General features: G+C 38.1%; 1 protein-coding gene across 2 annotated transcripts in view; it reads right to left on the reverse strand.

The window, feature by feature from the left end:
* CNTN1 (contactin 1) overlaps window positions 1-19,968 on the reverse strand; it is a 354,640-nt gene that overhangs the window by 114,672 nt on the left and 220,000 nt on the right. For both annotated transcript variants that reach the window (XM_014786370.2, XM_087442559.1), the window contains 5 exons: window positions 17,786-17,885; window positions 17,448-17,629; window positions 6,193-6,317; window positions 5,434-5,551; window positions 1,254-1,404 (listed from right to left, as the gene is read on the reverse strand). In XM_014786370.2, the coding sequence (XP_014641856.1) occupies window positions 1,254-1,404; window positions 5,434-5,551; window positions 6,193-6,317; window positions 17,448-17,629; window positions 17,786-17,885 (676 nt within the window). The remainder of the gene's footprint in view (window positions 1-1,253; window positions 1,405-5,433; window positions 5,552-6,192; window positions 6,318-17,447; window positions 17,630-17,785; window positions 17,886-19,968) is intronic.

The raw sequence follows: 19,968 nt of genomic DNA on the forward strand, positions 1-19,968 counted from the left end.
AGGTCAAACATATTAACTTTAAAAGTTAATGTGTTCAGGGAAGCAACTGCTGTCCCTGCATACCCTCTCCTCCCCAACCCACCTCTGTCCCATACACAGCCATACTTGTAATCATCCTAATAAGAGAACCATGTTGGCAAGTTTTCGTTCCATGTCAACAAGAACAAGTTCAAGTTCCAGTTTGGAGATTATCAATATATTTTCAGAAGAGCACTTTAACCTTTCCAGACTTTAGATACATCAAAATAGAGGTGATAATACTCATCTTACCTACTTTATTGGATTATTGCGAAGAAGATCTGTTTTCTTCACTTTTGCCAGAATATTCTTTTTAAAGGCAAAAACTACTTTTTCCTCCCTTATTTGAGCCTTTAGACAGATTTCCATTACTCTTAGATGAAGCCAAAGCCCCTTAGCATAGAAAACTTTGTTAATGATGATGAGGCTTACTATATCTCATGTGTTAAAACTCTTCTCCATTTTCCTCTAATAACAAACCATATTGACTTTAGTTTTTGCATTCCTTTCACATTCTACACTCTCTGCCTTAGGGCCTTTGCACATGCTGCTCTTATTGCCTGAAATATCTCCTGCTCCCCTGCGTTCTCATCCCATTCCTCCTATTTCCTATCTTGGCTTTCTCCTTCTCATACTTTAGTACTTAATGTAACTATAACTTTTTCTAGGAAACTTACAGAAACCATTCAGTGTGGCTTTTATACACATAATCTATGCATCACATATTTTTGTTTTGTCCCAAAGCCACCATAACATTGGTAGATGGTCTACTTATTAGAAAGATGAGAAGTTCCTGCTTATTTAAGAAGATGGGAAGAGGTGAGTTACACTTTGAAGTCACCCTTTTATTTTCCTATTGAAATATTTAATAGACTCATTGCATAAAATTAAATCAAATGTGTATGAGTACAGATGCCCTTGTTAGGAGAAAAAAAAAGTTAGAGAGATTCTATTTTATTTCCTACCGTTTGCTATTTCTGTGGCCTTGGACAATTTACCAAAAATCACTGAGCCTCAATTTTCTAAATTCTTTATAAATTATAGAAGCATAAAAATTGAACCCTGATTATAATAGATACTGACAGGGATAGGTATTTCTGTTCATCTTAGAACTATGGTAGCTTCTGTGGGGAAAAGTTGGAACAAACAACATTTACATTATTAATATGACAACAAGTCCTCTATAACCTTTCCCACTAAAAAATTGCAGTTGGATTTCTAGTTTCTAAACTGACCTGCTGCTGTTGACAAGCCACTCTGTCCCTTTGCTCCATGAAAATTTTGGTTTTGGTGCAGCTTTAGGTTTGCATTCAATTATAACCCTTCCTCCTTTGGCAGCCAGGATCTTTTTCTTCATAGGATTCATTTCAAAAGTTGGAGCCAAAGCTAAAAGGAAATAAATTATTATTTTTGTCTTTTGCTAAAAAAGAAAAAAAAATTTCTTCTGTACTATGGCATGCTTATTCCCTTTCGATTAATAATCAATAGAAAAGATTAATCTCACCAAATATTATCATCTACGACCAACATACATTCCATGCCTAATACTTTTTTTCTTTTATTTTTATTAAGGTATATTTTATTTATCATAAAATTCAATCATTTTAAATGTACACCTCTTAGTGATAACTATATAAACTATTATAAACTTTAGTTACAATCAAATGCTGTATACATATTTACCTTGCACGTAACATCTAATTCAATTGTTTTGACTCAATTGTACAAGCGAAGTTAAGTGAAAGGCTGGAGGGAATTGCGCACCATTATCAATATTGACATATGGTCATAATCAATAGTCTCAACCACACTTTGAATGAATTATTCCCAGTTTACAAATGAGAGAACTGGTATCTATTAGGATTATAGAATTTGCCAAAGGTGCCTCAGGCAGTAAGTATCAGGTGGGATTCACATTTGAATCTTTAGTTCCTTCTGATTCACAAGCATGCTCTTTTCATTAAACAATATGGCTCCTCCGCATTATACAAACATTTATTGAGCACCAACTGTGTGCAGACACCATGAGATGCCAAAATAAATAGAGAGAGCCCTGCCTTCAGGACCTACCTATAAACAGCTATGGGAGTGATGGATCCAATTAATTAACTGAGCAGTACATGATTCACCTATAGTTCATCCTTACCTCAAAGTACAGAACAATCATTATGAAAACGGGATATAGAGTCTCATAAATGTTTACTCCATTGATGACATGCTTTAACTTTCTTTAGGGTCCCCACATCTAGCCCATTTCTCAATCTCCTTGTCTATTAGCAGACTCCAGGGAAATTCCATCCATTTCCACACATTCCAATCATCTGTAACTGTGTTTTTTAAGGAGCCTTTTCTAAGTCTATCTTCATCTAGGTCTTGATTCTTCATCATCTAGTCCAGTGATTCTCAAATTTTATCTGTGCATTAAAATCATCTGAGGATCTTGTTAAAATGTTAATTCAGTAGGTCTGGGGGAGGCCTGAGATTTGGCATTTCTAACAAGCTCCCAGGTGTTGCTACTGCTGCTGCTGCTGCTCTGAGGAACACCCCTTTTGTAGCCAGGATCCAGTTTATCCCATTGTTCCTTTAGTCTGAGTTTATATAATTGGCAATAAATAAATAAGTAACCAACCAATCTGTGTTGTACACTTAACACAGCGTGTGGTATTTTGTGTAGGCTCAATAAATATTGTGGATGACATATTGTTTGTAAAATGTGAGAGAAAATTTAGTAGGATTATATTTAAAAAGTCTAAATTCATCTAAAAAATGAGAATTTTTCTTGAATCAATTAAGTTTTAATGAAATAGTTGATTTGGTATGGTCATTTAAATGACTTCATACTTATCTAATATTTGAATTTCTAGTAACAGAATCTAGACTATGTTCCTATATATTTTAGAAGTGGGAAGAAATAAGGGAATATTTTTCCCCAGCTAAGAAGAGGACATGCATTTTTTGGCTCTTTGGCTCTTTACTATGCCTATTAAAAGAACAGTAACTGCTGTGGAGTAAGTACTCAATAATCATTTGGTGGATGAATAAAGGGATTAACCAGAAAACTCAGGAAAAAAGGGAGAAAAGCAATGTTTCTAAAGATAATAAATAAAAATAGATTAAGACAAATATAAAGATGCCCAGGAACATTGATCTCAGGTTGAAATGTTCAAATGGTTTGCTTAATACTACCTGAATAGTCATTAAATGACTGAAAGATTTTAGGCTTGACTATAGAGAGATCTTTCAGTCTGGGCTGTTGACTTTTCATATTCTCTTGTAATGTATGATGATAAACAAGAAAACAAAGGTTCTTTTTAAATAGAAAATAGAAAGTTTACATTGGGGAAAGAATTCAAATCCACCTCATATTTTTTCTAAGAATCAAAACGATTTTATTTTACTTCATACGAAAGTGATATAGTATAAAAACTAAGCCTGAACGCTTGCTTGATACCGAATAAACTAGAGTAAATACATTATCAAGGAATTTTGACTTGAGGGGGGAAGAAATGAAATATGATCCTCAGCATTATAATAAGAGACAGGGCAAGTTAAAATTAAGAAAGTCTCAACTCTTCTTAAAGATAGTTTTCTTTAATACTTTCTTACAATTATCTCATTTCCTTTCATGTTCTTTTAGTGTCGCTGAATTTGTAGTGATACGCGTGTTTTAAAGAATTTGCCTTTGGTGTAGCAAGAATAAACTGGAATCGTTGCTTACAATATGACTGAAGCTGGTTGCAGCTACTTCAAATAATATGAAAAAGACATGAAACAGTAAGACCTTAATTAAAGTAGTTGTAATGAAAATAATGAGAATGTGAAAAATCTCCGAGAGATTTATGGTGTAAAATTGAGACATTTAGTAGATGTGATGGGAGAAAAGGATGTAGTGGATTGTGTCAGTTTCTAGAACAGAGAATTTTTCAGGAAGAGAAGATGTGGATATGGGTAAGAGAAAATGAATTCACTTTCAGACTTGCTAAGTTTGGGTTATCTTTTAGGTTACCCAGTTGAACGTTTCTACTAGGAAGCTTTTAAATTGAGCTTGAAACTGAGGATGAAAATCTGGCCAGATGGGGCCGGCCTGGTGGCACAAGCGGTTAAGTGCGCGCTCTGCTGCAGCGGCCCGGGTTTCGCAGGTTCGGATCCCAGGCACACACCAACGCACCACTTGGCAAGCCATGCTGTGGCGGCGTCCCATATCAAGTAGAGGAAGATGGGCACGGATGTTAGCCCAGGGACAGTCTTCCTTAGCAAAAAAAAGAGGAGGATTGGCAGATGTTAGAACAGGGCTGATCTTCCTCACAAAAAAAAAAAAAAAATGTGGCCAGAGATATAAATTACAGGATCATTGATAGATAACAGAAGAAGATTAATAAATTATCCATGAATTTTAAAAAAATTTAAAGGTAACAATAATCCAAGAATAATAATATAGAATATGTGGAAGAATGAGGAAAAGAATGGAATGGAACTAGAGGAATAGAACTCTGGGAGAGAGAATGATTTCTAGCTGCGTAGAGGAAGGAATGAAAAGGAGATAATGAAGGTGTTGGAGAAGAAACCATCTGGGAGGTATGAGAGCATGGAATCACCAAAGACAAGGAAGAGGAGAATTCCAGGATAAAACATGACCAGAAAGAGAGGCAGCTTGAGGAATATGCATACACACACACACACACGCACGCACGCACGCACGCACACACAGGGGAAAAGGGATATCTGTTGATATCAAGTATCAGAGTAAGGGAAAAGGAATGAATATAGGGCAGAGGTAAAGGGGTTATTTAGGAGGAGAGATACTTCTTCCTCTGGATGAAGAGTCTGAAAGGGGAAATGTAGTAAAGATTTAGATATTTTTGAATGAGGGATGGGAAGTTGAATTATTTTATTTCAAAGGGTTTCAATTTTCATGAAGAAATAAGAAGGCAATATGAAAGTGGGAGTCAGGGAAAGTAAAGGGCTTGAGGAATGTCCACAAGCTTTTAAATAGCAATTGTAGAGCATGAAACGCAGGGACTGATGAAGCCAGCAAGTGCTAAAGCCTCCTCTGCTGCTGAGTCACACGCATTGTGGAAGCATCAATCTGCACTAGGTGATTTTCAGAGTGTGTTTAGCTGCCCAGATGTAGGAAATGATAAGACTTATAAAAATGGGCATGTGTAAAGTTTGCTTTACCATTTAAAAAAATTTTTTAAACCATTATACTCCATGTTGCCTCAAATTTATTTACTGTTCTCTAATGAAAGGAAAAATAATAATACATTTTATTCCAAACCACATTTAAAAATTTTTTAACTTCAGCAATTAAAGAAAGTAATGTGAAATTAAATATCATCTATAGATACCCTATGATCATTTTTTAACATGTTGTTCTCTTGCTGAAGGTTAACAGAAACTAGAAATTATACTGACCCAGGATCTTCAACTCCGCATTTGCATAAATGACTCCATGTGTGTTTTCAGCTATGCACTGGTACATTCCAGCATTTTCAAAAGTCACGTCATATAGCCTCAATTCCCCTTTATGATACTGAAAAGAACACAAAGTAGAAAACGTTTCCTCAATAAACTTTAATAGAATTTCTTTCATTTATGTTTGGGTTTGGTTGCCTTTTAATTTAGATACATACTGTTAACTAAGCCGAGTGAAGTGGGGTGTTCATGGCATGGGGAAGTAAAAGCCACTTACCATGCCCAGTGGCTCTTGTTCTATTCATCCTACAGAGCTGAGAGTCCACCTGTTTCCCTCTTGGCCCAGCTGGGAGATTACAGTGGGAAGGTAGAGAAGGACCCCACTGCTGCTACTTGTCCCCAGGGCTAAAGGTAGGACTTTCACTCTTACCTATGTTTCTGTGGGGTCAGGGAAACAGTGGCAAGAAAAAGAGGGCAATATCAGGTAGTGGAGATGGATCAGTAGGAAGAGGGATAAAAAGTGGAACAAAGGAAAAAATAAGGAGAGAGAGAGAGAAGGTAAACATAAGATTACAGAAAGTTGTTTAAGTTGAAAGAAGATACTTTATGTTCACTTTCTTATTTGCTTTTTTTAGGAAACTTTTATATTTCAGGGCTCAGCTACCCTAACTCTATTGACTCTCCTGCTAGATTTATCCCAGGACACCTTGTAAATGTTGCCTAAACATGGACTTATGCAAAGCACTTGAACATACATACCGAATATCCATTTTTCAGCCATCGGATTGTAGGGATGGGCTTCCCTGTGGCCACACAAGGCCAATAGAGATCACTGCCTATATCCACCTCTGTGTCATTGATGTGTTCTACCCACTCTGGAAATGCTAAAAAGTAATGAACATTGTAAATGTCAAATGCAAGTCTCAACATTCATCATCATCTCAAGAGTACAAATATTACATTTAGTTGACCTTCTTCTGGAGAATATATCAGATATTGTGTGTGTCCTAAAATTGATGTTACAGCCATTGGAATTGTATTTCTATAGGTTTGCAGTAAACTTTATCCTACATTATTATAGCATGAGGTAACTATAATTCAATTCATAATTATTTTTTTATTTGTGAACCTTGCTTTGTTGGAAAGCTAATTCATGAATAGAACTAAAATGATCTTTTTCTTATAACATAAATCTTTAAAAATGACAATTAATGTTTTAAAGAATTATGTCTTAATTTATTATGACACTACCTCTTCCCTTTTTGGATAAAGATGCAAGTTTTTTCCCACTCCTTCATGTATACATTATCTTCCTTTTGATGGGACTTTCAGCTAGTAGTCACCGTAATGTCTTACTGTAGTACTAGAAAAATGACTTGGTCACTTAAATACCCTTTGCTATGAGAAATTACATACACTAGCTATGAAAAGTGAAATCTATGCTTGAGTGAAATTGATTTCAGCCTCATCATTTGATCTGATCTACAGATAGCTAAAGAAAAATGCCAGGAAAATGAGAAAACGCTAGGAATTTTCCAAAAGAAAAAAATATTTCTACATAGCAAGCAAATAATCTGATAATGCTTTTGAGTATTTAAATTGTTTAAATTAATTAGTCCAAATAAATGTAGGTAAATAAATTAATATAAAATAAAGAAGAAGGTAGAAGGAGAGAATCCTGGGTGGAGGGTAGTATTTTAATTCTTTGAAAATGATCATTTTTATTATATTCATTTTATGACAAAAGTACTATCATAACCTGTAGAAAGTATTTACCTCAAGCAAATAAAAAGAACATAAAACATTTTTAAGATCTCACCAAACCCCTTCAAAATTATATGTATATACACATATATATGTACACATATATATTTTTATAACACATACAATCTGATTTAGTACATTTTTCACTCACCATTACATTTTGTCTCTAACATATGGAGATAATTTTTTAAATTGATAGTATTAATTGATAGAGGTTTTATTTTGTACACAATTTTGGCAATACATAAAACAGGAATATCAGCACCTTTCCTGCCTTGGCCTCACACAGGTGACACAAAAATGTCACGTTAAAAAAATACAATGAGAGCTTCATGGCGGAGTGAGCTTTCCCATGAACTCTTCCCCTGATAAGATACAACAAAAGGAACAGTCACAGACCAACAATGGAATCCCAGACAGTGAAAAGCAAGATCGGAAAGATCCACACTGCTGCACATCTGAGACTGGAACATGCTGGGACCCTGGAGGAAGTGGGGAGAGGTAAGGACAACTCCTCTCCCTCCCCATCAGATCAGCGATCCTGGTGGTGCAGCTCCCAGAGAGGGGAGAGTGGCGGCCCTCTGTGGGGAAACCATAGCTCTTCGGGCTCTCTCAGCCAGTGGGAAACTCCCACACAGAGGACTCAGAACTGCCACGGGGTACCATCAACATCTGAGCACCCCAGAGAGCAGATAACGAGGGGCAAAGGAGAAACCCCCCATGCCAGGGACCCAGAGGGCAAAAGAGAGAGCCCCCCTCCCCCGCAAACCAGACTCTGCAGCTCAGCCGACCAGACCAGACCAAGCGATCTGACCCACGGATGGCAGCGGAAAAACCACAGCAGAGCACAGGGGGCTCAGATTACACAGCCCTTTACCACCACACAGTGGCAGCGGGTGGAAATTACAACCAGAGACTTCCAGGATGAGGAAAAACAAAGCTAACACAGGAACCACAATGCAAAGATACATGGAATCACCAGACCAGAAGGAAAATGACAAGCACCCAGAAACCAACCCTGAAGACACAGAAATCCATACCTAAATGATTTCAAAATTTCAAAATAGCTATCATAAAAACACTCAACGAAGTACAAGACAACACAGACAAACAATTCAATAAGATTAGGAGTTTCTTCACAAAAGAGATTGAAATCATAAAGAAAAACCAATCAGCGCTGATGGAGATGAAGAACACAATGGAGGAGATAAAGGAGAATCTGGAATCTTTAAAGAACAGAGCTGACGATATGGAGGAAAGAATTAGCATTTTAGAAGATAGGAATACAGATATGCTCCAGATGAAGAGGAGAGAGAACTAAGACTAAAAAGAAATGAAGAAAGTCTCCGAGAAATATCTGACTCTATTAGGAAATGTAACATAAGAATTATAGGTATTCCTGAGGGAGAAGGGAGGGAAAGAGGAACAGAGAGCCTATTCAAGGAAATAATAGCTGAGAATTTCCCAAATCTGGAGAAGGAGCAGGAAAAACCAGTAAGCAAAGCCAACAGGTCACCTAAATATGTCAACAGGCAAAGGCCCACTCCACGACACCTAGTGGTAAGGCTAGCCAGAGTCAATGACAAAGAAACAATATTAAGAGCAGCTAGACAAAAACAAAAAATAACATACAAAGGAACTCCCATCAGACTTTCAGTGGATTTCTCAACAGAAACTTTACAGACTAGGAGAGACTGGAATGATATATTCAAAATACTGAAAGACAAAAACTTTCAGCCAAGAATACTCTATCCAGCAAAATTATCCTTCAAATATGATGGAGAAATAGTAACTCTCCCAGATAAACAAAAGCTAAGGGAGTTCATGGCCACAAGACCCCCACTACAAGAAATACTCAAGAAGGCCCTCAAGCCTGAGAAAAAGAAGAGAAAGGGAATACAAAGCTTGGAGCAAGGAGAAAAATAGGTAGATAAACTCAGAAAAATAGTAGATCTTTACCGGAATAGGTTAGCAACCACTTAAATACTAAAATCAAAAATCAAAGGAAGGAATTCACCAAAAATAAATTTAACCTCATCACTGTAAACACACACCCACAACACAAGATAGACTAAGGTATAACAAGAACAACTTAGAAGGGGAAGAGGAAAGTGATTGAATTGACTTAGTATAAGGAAATAGGAGGCCATCAGATAATGGACTATCTCATACACAAGATATTTTACACAAACCTCAAGGTAACCACTAAACAAATAATCAAAACAAAATCACATATGATAAACAAAGAGAAAACTAGAAGAGTCATAAGACAGAACAACCAAACTGAATTGGCAGTCCAAAACAAATGGGACAAGAAACAAAGGAAACGCAAAATAACCAGAAAATAAGTGACAAAACAGCAACATCAAGCCCTCATATCAATAATTACCCTAAATGTAAATGGATTGAATTCTCCAATCAAAAGATACAGAGTGGCAGGATGGATTAAAAAGCAAGACCCAACAATATGCTGCCTCCAGGAAACACATCGCAGCACTAAAGACAAGCACAGGCTCACAGTGAAAGGATGGAAGACAATACTCCAACCTAATGACAAACAAAAGAAAGCAGGTGTTGCCATACTCATATCAGACAAAGTGGACTGCAAGATAAAACAGGTCAAGAAAGACAAAGAAGGGAAATATATAATGATAAAAGGGACACTACAAGAAGACATATCAGTTATAAATATATATGCACCCAACATAGAAGCACCAATGTACATAAAGCAACTATTAACAAACCTAAAAGGAGACATTAACAACAACACAATAATAGTAGCGGATCTTAATACCCCACTTACATCAATGGATAGATCATCCAGACAAAAAAGTCAATAAAGAAATAGTAGACTTAAATGAAAAACTGGACGAGATGGATCTAGTAGACATATACAGAGCACTCCATCCAAAAACAGCTGACTACACATTCTTCTCAAGTGCACATGGAACATTCTCAAAGATAGACCATATGATGGGAAACAAAGCAAGCCTCAATAAATTTAAGATTGAAATCATAACAAGCATCTTTTCAGACCACAATGCTATAAAACTGGAAAGGAACCATGAAAAAAAAAATGGGAAAGTGACAAAAATGTGGAGATTAAACAACATGCTACTGAACAACCAATGGATCATTGATGAAATTAAAGGAGAAATCAAAAACTATCTGGAAACAAACGAAAATGAAAATATGCCATACCAAACCATATGGGATGCAGCAAAAGTGGTCCTGAGAGGGAAACTCATAGCGATACAAGCCCACCTTAACAAACAAGAAAAAACCCAAATAAGCAACCTTAAATTACACCTAACATAACTAGAAAAAGAAGAACAAATAAAGCCCAAAGTCAGCAGTAGGAGAGAAATAACACAAATCAGAGCAGAAATAAATGAAATTGAGACCAAAAAGCAGTAGAAAGGATAAATGAAACAAAGAGTTGGTTCTTTGAGAAGATAAACAAAATCGACAAACCCTTAGCCAGGCTTACTAAGAAAAAAAGAGAAAAGGCTCAAGTAAATAAAATTAGAAATGAAAGAGGAGAAATTACAATGGATACCATGGAAATACAGAGGATTATAAGAGAATACTATGAGAAATTATATGCCAACAAATTGGACAATCTAGAAGAAATGGATTAATTCTTAGACTCATACAACCTCCCAAAACTGAACCAAGAAGAAATGGAGAATCTGAATAGACCAATCACAAGTAAAGAGATTGAAATAGTAATCAAAAACCTCCCAAAAAATAAAAGTCCAGAACCAGATGGCTTCTCAGGTGAATTTTACCAAACATTCAAAGAAGATTTAATACCCATCCTTCTCAAACTATTCCAAAAAATAGAGGAAGATGGAACACTTCCTAAACCATTCTATGAGGCCAATATCACCCTGACACCAAAGCCAGACAAAGACAATACAAAGAAAGAAAATTACAGGCCAATATCGCTGATGAACATAGATGCAAAAATCCTCAACAAAATATTGGCAAACCAAATACAGCAATACATTAAAAAGATCATACACCATGATCAAGTGGGATTTATACCAGGGACACAGGGATGGTTCAACATCTGCAAATCAATCAATGTGATACATCACATCAACAAAACAAAGAATAAAAACCACATGGTCGTCTCAATAGACACAGAGAAGGCATTTGACAAGACACAACATCCATTTATGATAAAAACTCTCAACAAAATGTGTATAGAAGGAAAGTACCTCAACATAATAAAGACTATTTATGGCAAACCCACAGCCAACATCATACTCAACGGGGAAAGACTGAAAGCCATTCCTCTGAGAATAGGAATGAGGCAGGGCTGCCCACTCTCACCACTCCTGTTCAACATAGTACTGGAGGTTTTGGCCAGAGCAATTAGGCAAGAAAAAGGAATAAAAGGAATCCAAAGAGGTAACGAAGAAGTGAAACTCTCACTATTTGCAGATGACATGATTTTATATATAGAAAACCCTAGAGAATCCATTGGAAAACTATTAGAAATAATCAACAACTACAGCAAAGTTGCAGGGTACAAAATCAATCTACAAAAATCAGTTGCATTTCTGTATGCTAATAATGAACTAACAGAAAGAGAGCTCAAAAAGATAATACCATTTTCAATTGCATTAAAAAGAATAAAAACTGTGGAATAAATCTTACCAAGGAGGTGAATGACCTATACAATGAGAACTGCAAGACATTATTGAAAGAAATCGATGGTGACATAAAGAAATGGAAAGATATCCCATGCACGTGGATTGGAAGAATAAACATAGTTAAAATGTCTATATTACCTAAAGCAATCTACAGATTCAATGCAATCCCAATCAGAATCCCAATGACATTCTTCACGGAAATAGAAAAAAGAATACTAAAATTTATATGGGGCAACAAAAGACCCCAAATAGCTAAAGCAATCATAAGAAAAAAGAACAAAGCAGGAGGCATCACAATCCCTGACTTCAAAACATACTACAAAGCAATAGTAATCAAAACAGCATGGTGCTGGTACAAAAACAGACACACAGATCAATGGAACAGAATTGAAAGCCCAGAAATAAAACCACACATATATGGACAGCTAATTTTTGACAAGGTGCTAAGAACATACAATGGAGAAAGGAAAGTCTCTTCAATAAATGGTGTTGGGAAAACTGGACAGCCACATGCAAAAGAATGAAAGTGGACGATCTGCTATCGCCATTCACAAAAATTAACTCAAAATGGATCAAAGACCTGAAGGTGAGACCTGAAACTATAAAACTCATAGAAGAAAATATAGGCAACACACTATTTGACATTGGTCATAAAGGAATCTTTTCAGATGGCATGCCTACCAAGTCTAGGGAAACTAAAGAAAAAATAAACAAGTGGGACTTTATCAGATTAACGAGCTTCTACAAGGCAAATGAAACCAGAATCAAGATGAACAGACAACCCACCAGCTGGGAGAGAATATTTGCAAAACATACATCTGACAAGGGCTTGATCTCCATAATATATAAAGAACTCACACAACTGAACAACAAAAAAACAAACAACCCAATCAAAAATTGGGCAGAGGAAATGAACAGACACTTCTCCAAAGAAGATATACAGATAACAAATAGGCACATGAAAAGATGTTCAACATCACTAATCATCAGGGAAATGCAAATCAAAACAACACTAAGATATCACCTCATGCCTGTTAGAATGGCTATAATCACCAAGACAAAAAACAACAAATGTTGGAGAGGATGTGGAGAAACAGGAACCCTCATACACAGCTGGTGGGAATGCAAACTGGTGCAGCCTCTATGGAAAATGTTATGGAGATTCCTCAAAGAATTAAAAATAGAAATACCCTATGATCCAGCTATCCCACTACTGGGAATCTATCCAACGAACCTGTAATCAACAATCTAAAGAGGCTTATGCACCCTTACGTTCATTGCAGCATTATTCACTATAGCCAGGAAATGGAAGCAACCCAAGTGTCCCTTGACTGACAATTGGATCAAGAAGATATAGAATGGAACACTACTCAGCCATAAAAAAAGACAAAATCGTCCCATTTGCAACAACATGGATGGGCTTGGAGGGTATTATGTTAAGTGAAGTAAGCCAGAAGGAGAAAGACAAACACTGTATGATCTCACTCACATGTGGAATATAAACCAACACATGGACAGAGAAAACTGTATTGTGGTTACCAGGGGCAATGGGGGTGGAGGGTGGGCACAAGGGGTGAAAGGAGTCATATATATGGTGATGGACAAACAAAAATGTAGAACCCAAAATTTCACAATGTTAAAAACTATTAAAACATCAATTAAAAAAATACAATGAGAAGAATACATTGATACATGCTATATATGATTTAGTTATGTAACCTCCTGGTTACACCAAAAGATAGTATGCCTCATTAGTAAAGGAGAAATAACAGTTCTCTTAAATTACCTCCTATAAATATCTGCCCTGTCACCTTGATTCTTCAAAAGAATTAGATATTAGACAGTTCAGAATTCTACTCTGCTGAGAACCTGGAGTATAGATTTCTTAATGTGTTGGTTAAAAACAGATCTATAAGTTTTAGAAACCTAGTAGAAAGTGGCAGCTTTATGTCAAAAATTTAAGGGTCTAACCAGAATTTTCTTCCCCTCAGGAGGCCACTCATGTACACTTAATATGTATCAGTGAATTTTGTTGGAGTATTGGATATACAAGTCTAGAGTTCAGGGGAAATGTCTGGGTCAGAGTTTTCAGGATACAGAGCGTATTTAAAGCCATGATCATGAATGAGATCATAAAAGGGGTGAATTAAATAGAGAAGAGGTTCAAAGACCAAACCCTGATTGCTCTAATGTTAGAAGGGCATGGAGTTAGGAGGAGACAGCAAAGCAGAATGAGAGTGGGGTACAGGATGTTAACAAAGAGTGGGTTCCGGATGCCAAGTACAGAAGGTGAATCATGGAGGAGGGAGGGATCAACTGTAGCAACTGCTGCTGTTCCTTCAGGTAAGAAACAACTGAGAATTGACCATCAGCTTCAGCAACATGGAAGTCATTGGTGATAATGAGAAGAAAGGTCTCAGTGAGGAAGGGGGGATGAAAATCAAATCAGAGAGCATTTAAGAGAGAAAAAAATTGGAGGCAACATTTTTACAGAGTATAGACAAATCTGTCAAGATTTTTATTATGTTTGGGGGAGACAAGAAGAGAAATGGGGCAGTAGCCAGAGTTAAAAAAAAAAAAAAGAATTTTAAAGAAGGAGGAAACAAGAGCCACTATACACTGATGTGAATGATTCAGTAAAGAGAAAAAATTGCTTATGTTGTAGGGAGAGAGAATTGCTGGAACAATATCCTTAAACAATAAGAGATGGGGAATCTAGTCAACACGTGGAGGTGTTAGCCTCAGATAGCAGCTGAAACTATAGTAATAAGAGATACGGGCAGAGGTGCAAAGATCTGGGGTAGGAAATGTGGGGTGGGAGCTTCTAGAAGTCCTAACTTGATGGCTTCCATTTTCTCTCCATTTGTGTAGTAGGAAGCCAAGTTATCAGTTGAGAGTAAGGGAGAAGGAGGAGGTGTTATGAGTTTGAAGGAAACCATGAAGGCATGAAACCGTCACCTAAGGAGAGTAGGAGAGTAAGTGGACCAGGGAAGTTTAGTATAGTTGCCTGGCAACATTGAGGGCCCATTTAAAGTTAGTAATGATTAATTTAAAATGGACTAATCAGCATGGTAGTGTTTATTTCAAGTAGCATTCAAGTTCCTGGGTTTGGGCACTGATAAGGCAGAGAGCTAGATTTTTCTAGCCTTTTGCCAAAGTAATAAGACAAAGTAGAGAGAGGTGAGTGAGCTGAGGGCGTGTGCAGAGGAACAACAATGATTGATGAAGGATTTAGGAAAGAGGTGGATAGGGGTTAGGAGAAGTAAGAGAAAGCTAAAACAGAGTAAGAATGATTGATTATAGCTCCTGATTGAGTCAAAGGATTGTACGAATCTGGGCACTGCAAGGAGTGAGCTGGAAAGATAGGAGGTAGTGGTCAGAGAGTGATTTCCTGAAACTGAGATTCTAAGGGGATTTGCAACTTTGGTAACAATGAGATCTAAATTATGGCCTTGGGAGTGGGCTGCTGAGGTGGACTGATAGACAAGATCATTGGAGAAGAGAAATTCAAGGAAGCGAGAGGCCAAACTATTAAAAAAATAGTTACAGGCTATGTTGATTTTGATGTCACCAAGTATGAAGTCAGGAGTAGTGTTGTAGTTAGCGAGAGCTGCCAACAGTGAAAACCTTAGGGCAATGACGGGGATTGACCTGACATAAGATTGTTAGCTGGATGTTTAAAGGAAAAGGAATATAGTCTAGAAACGGCATGAGGAACAAGGAGGGCAGGTATACTGCAAGTCAAGGGGGATGAGGGCTGTGGAGGAAAAATTAGCCACTATTTGAGAGGGCTACAGAGGAAGCAGTGTCTTTAAGGGAGAGCTAAATTTCAGTTAGGGCGAGAGGACTAAGAGAATGTTCAGCGTATAAGCTGAGAATATTGGCAGTTCTGATAATGGTGGACTATGTGTTCAGTGCAAGGATTTCAGAAGTTGGGGATGGAGAGGAGATGGAGACTGAGTAGGACATGTGCAGAGCTGTGTGGGTATTAAAGTGCAGGCCATGAGGGGGCCCTGGGGTCCAGGGCTTCTTAAGGCAAATGAAATGAACAAGAAAGGAGAAATGACCCTAATCCTACTGGACTCTATGGGATGGTGGTGGTGAGGCTGCATGTGCTGGGTCATCAGATGCATTTACTTCATCCCTCTATAAACAAAGCCCTGGGGTCTGGGGAGGGCGGCTTGGCCCTGACGCTGCCACAATGCCCTTTCCTCATTCTGGTATTCCAATTTGGCTAGGCATCATCTCCAGTTTCTCCTATCGCCAACCATCTCAGTGTGGCTAAGGAGCCCCTCACCATACGATTTATCAATATCCTATGTAAATTCCCATATTGCACTCTCACAGTTATCTTTATAATTACTCATGTGTGTGTGTGTGTGCACGCGCGCGTGTGTGTGCAGGTAGGTATATATTTGTTTACCTAAGTACACTTGTATAAACTTGGGAGTTTTGTGTATAATATGACTAGAGTATGAATTTCTCAAGTATAGAGAGAGTATTTTTTTTGTCTAATTATCCTCGCCCCTATCATACTCTGCCTCTGAGTAGACACTCAATGTATGCTTATCCTTTAAATAAATGATCTTGTTGAAGTCTTAGATGTTTATTCAGTGTGACCTGCATGTTTCACACTGTAGAACATTACAGAGATGACTTCAACCTGAAAAGTTTCAGCTGTTGCCTGAAAAACAACATCCTATCCTCCAAAATATAAGTTTATTTCAATGTATGAGAATCAAACACTTGTACCAAGAAAACTGTATCACGGAAAAATGTTTCCTTAGACCAGTGGTTCTCAAAGTGTGGTTCCTGGACCAGTAGCATTAGCATCTCCTAGGAACATGTTAGAAACACAAATTCTTGGGCCCCAAATAGACCTTCTAACTCAGAAATTCTGAGGGTGAGAACCAGTAATCTGTGGTTTTTTAACAAGCCCTCCAGGTGATTTTGAGGCATATTGAAGTTTGTAAACCAGAGGCTTAGACCAAGTCATAATGCATAGATTCTTCTACAAATAAAAAGATATTGAAGGCCAGCCTGCTAGTGTAGTGGTTAAGTTCACAGGCTCCGCTTCAGCGGCCCAGGGTTCCTGGGTTTGGATCCCAGGTTCGGACCTACATACTACTCATCAAACCATGCTGTGGCAGGCGTCCCACATATAAAGTAGAGGAAGATGGGCACGGATGTTAGCCCAGGGCCAATCTTCCTCAGCAAAAAGAGGAGGATTGACAACAGATGTTAGTTCAGGGCTCATCTTCTTCAGACACACACAAAAAGGTATTGAAAAAAGAGAACAAAGAAGGGAGTCAACAAGCTACATGAATTGTATTTTCTGAAAATTATCAGAAACACCACTATCAATACATTGGTGTTAGTATGAAACTAATGGCATAAGTTCACATCTATAACTCGCATTTGTGACTTAATTTAACATAGGATAAATATTTCTTCTTTATGCATAATGTAATATACATCACTGTTGTTAAACTATTAATCAGCATATACTAGTTTTTCAAGTATGGAAATGTCTGTAAATAAGATATTGATGAAATTTATAGAAAATTAAAATAATATATCATCTACCTTGAACATAAATTCTTCCATGATGTTTATCCTTTCCTCTAATGTTCTCAGCCTCACATTCATATGTGCCTTCATCTTCTAGCTGAATATTGAAGATCTTGAGGACAGCCCCAGAGGTGCTGATCTCAGCAGTGCTTGGCATTGGTTCTAGGACCTTCCGCCATCGGATATCAGGAACGGGACTTTAAATAGGAGATAAAAGAGCTAAGGGTCCACAAAGCTTACAAGGCAATTTTATGTTTATGTTTCTAGCTAAACATTTACATCTTATATTTCCTAAAACAGCACAAAATTAATATATTTCTATATACATTAATGAAAAATGTAAGTATACTTACTTGCCAAGTGCAAAACACTCTAAAGTCACATTTTGGCCCATCAATGCATATACATCCTTGAACTGAACTACGATATCAGCAGGATATGGTTTTGTCGTTCCTAATATTAAGAAAAATAGAAATATCAACTAATTAATAAGAATAGTATTTTTTTAATATCATGATTTTTATAGAATTAGAACAACTTCAATATGGAAGGCTTTTCTCTGTAGAAGTATTGGAAAATATCTGACTGTGTCACAATGTATACATTTGTTTATGCATAGTATATGTATAGTATAAATTTCATCAAGCATTTTGAATCATATTGGCTCATTCTGACAGCTGTGTAACCAATCTGACTCAATTCACTAAAAAAATCCAAGTCTTTAGGGAGCATCAAATACATGTAAACCATTGTGCCAGGTGCTATAACTGCTTCCTGCTAACTCAAGAAGAAAGAGAAGGAAGAAAGGAAATAAGGGAGAAGGGAAGAAGGAAGAGAGGAGAGTGGAAAAGAAAGAAGTCAGGGGAGAAAAGAAAGACATGTCCATTGAAATGAGGGCAAAGGGGAAACAAGTTGAAAAGAGGGAAGGAGAAAGGGAAAGAAAAAAATGTTTGTTCAGACATCACCATGCTCATCAATATAGGCGCTTCATTTCATTCATTCAGCATATCAGTCCTAAAAGATGTATTATTCTCTCAATCTTAGAGGGGAAGAAATAGGCTCAGAAAGGCTAAATACATTGTTTAGGATCACAAAGTGAGTGTGTACTTTATACTGTGTAATGCAAGGAGACAAATAACCTGAAATACAAACCAAGACAAAAATAGATGGTCTGAAAAAGTGGCAGCTGAGGAAGATTGTTGGAAGTATGTAGGGGCCATGGGAATTTCAGACAAGAGGGCATTTGACCTGGACCAGTTCCGAGTGAAGAAATAGCATATTATGACAAAACTCCAGGAGTGTGCAGCGAATTAAAAAAGGTCTAGGAATTCAAATGATATTTAAGTATATGTAGTTGAAAATAAGCTTGAACCTATAATCTAGAAGACTTGAAACTGTGATAGTAAATATTTTGAGACTAATTTTGTCAGCCGGTAACCACCAATGGGTTTTGGTAAGAGAAGTAATACAGGGGAGAGGAAGTCAAGATGGCGGCGTAGGCAGACTCTGAGCTCACCTCCTCCCGAAGACACAGCCAATTTACAACTACTCGTGGAAAAATTACCCCTGAGACAGAACTGAAAACTGGATAAGAGGAACTCCTGCAACAACGGACAATCCTAACTGAGGTGCAAGAGGCAGAAACTGCCTTCTGGAGAGGAAAAACACCGCCTTCACAAGCTGCCAGCTTCACATGGCCGCCCGGGAGCAGCCCAAAGGTACACAGCCTCCCTGGAGGCGCGGAGCCCTGAGCCAGGGAACGCCCCCGCTGTGGGCATTTTGTGGACCCAGCACAATCGAGACGAGTGGCATAATATCGAACTTTGCCTGCTACTAAAACATTGGGGAGTACCCCCAGAAAAGCTGGCTCACAAAGAAATTAAAACCGGCTCTTAAAGGGCCCACGCGCAAGCTCACCCATTTCAGAAAGCAACCTAAAATCACCAGAAACAAAGGTGGACCGTGCTTTGGTGAAAAGAGACTCACCTAATAGGACCTGTGTGCATCTCAGTGAGAAATGAGACCTCTCCAGGGACTGGGACATTGGCGGCGGCCATTGTTGTGGCCTGGTGTGGGCGTGCTGATACAGATGCCATTGGAGTTCTCCCTGGGGCCTGCTAGCCCAGGGTCTACCCCACCCGCTAGAGCACTGATTTAATCCAGCTCAGCCAGGGCAGGCAGCCCACCCTAGAGACTGGCCCCACCCAACAACAAGCCCTCAGGCAACGTGTGGGCCTGCATAGATTGGTGACTGGATTCTCTGCAGCCTGGCAACTGAGCCGACTTCAGTGGGGCAGGGCGTGCACAGGGAGCAGGTGGAGAGTGTGGGGCACTGGTGGAGTGTGGGGGGCTCCTGCCGTGGAGAGACTGGGTCTGCTTTGGGAGGTCAGGGCACGCACACAGGGCAGGACTGTGTTGACTGTGTGTGTGAACCTGTGGATGGCAGGGCTTGTCAGCTGCAGGAGACTTGTGCTTCTCAAAGACCCACATAGGGGGTTTGCCCCACCTTCCAAAGCCTGAAACAATTGGGTGCTCC

The sequence above is a fragment of the Ceratotherium simum genome, chromosome 17 (assembly GCF_057802395.1).
Source record: "Ceratotherium simum simum isolate JZ-2026a chromosome 17, ASM5780239v1, whole genome shotgun sequence".
Lineage (NCBI taxonomy): Eukaryota > Metazoa > Chordata > Mammalia > Perissodactyla > Rhinocerotidae > Ceratotherium > Ceratotherium simum.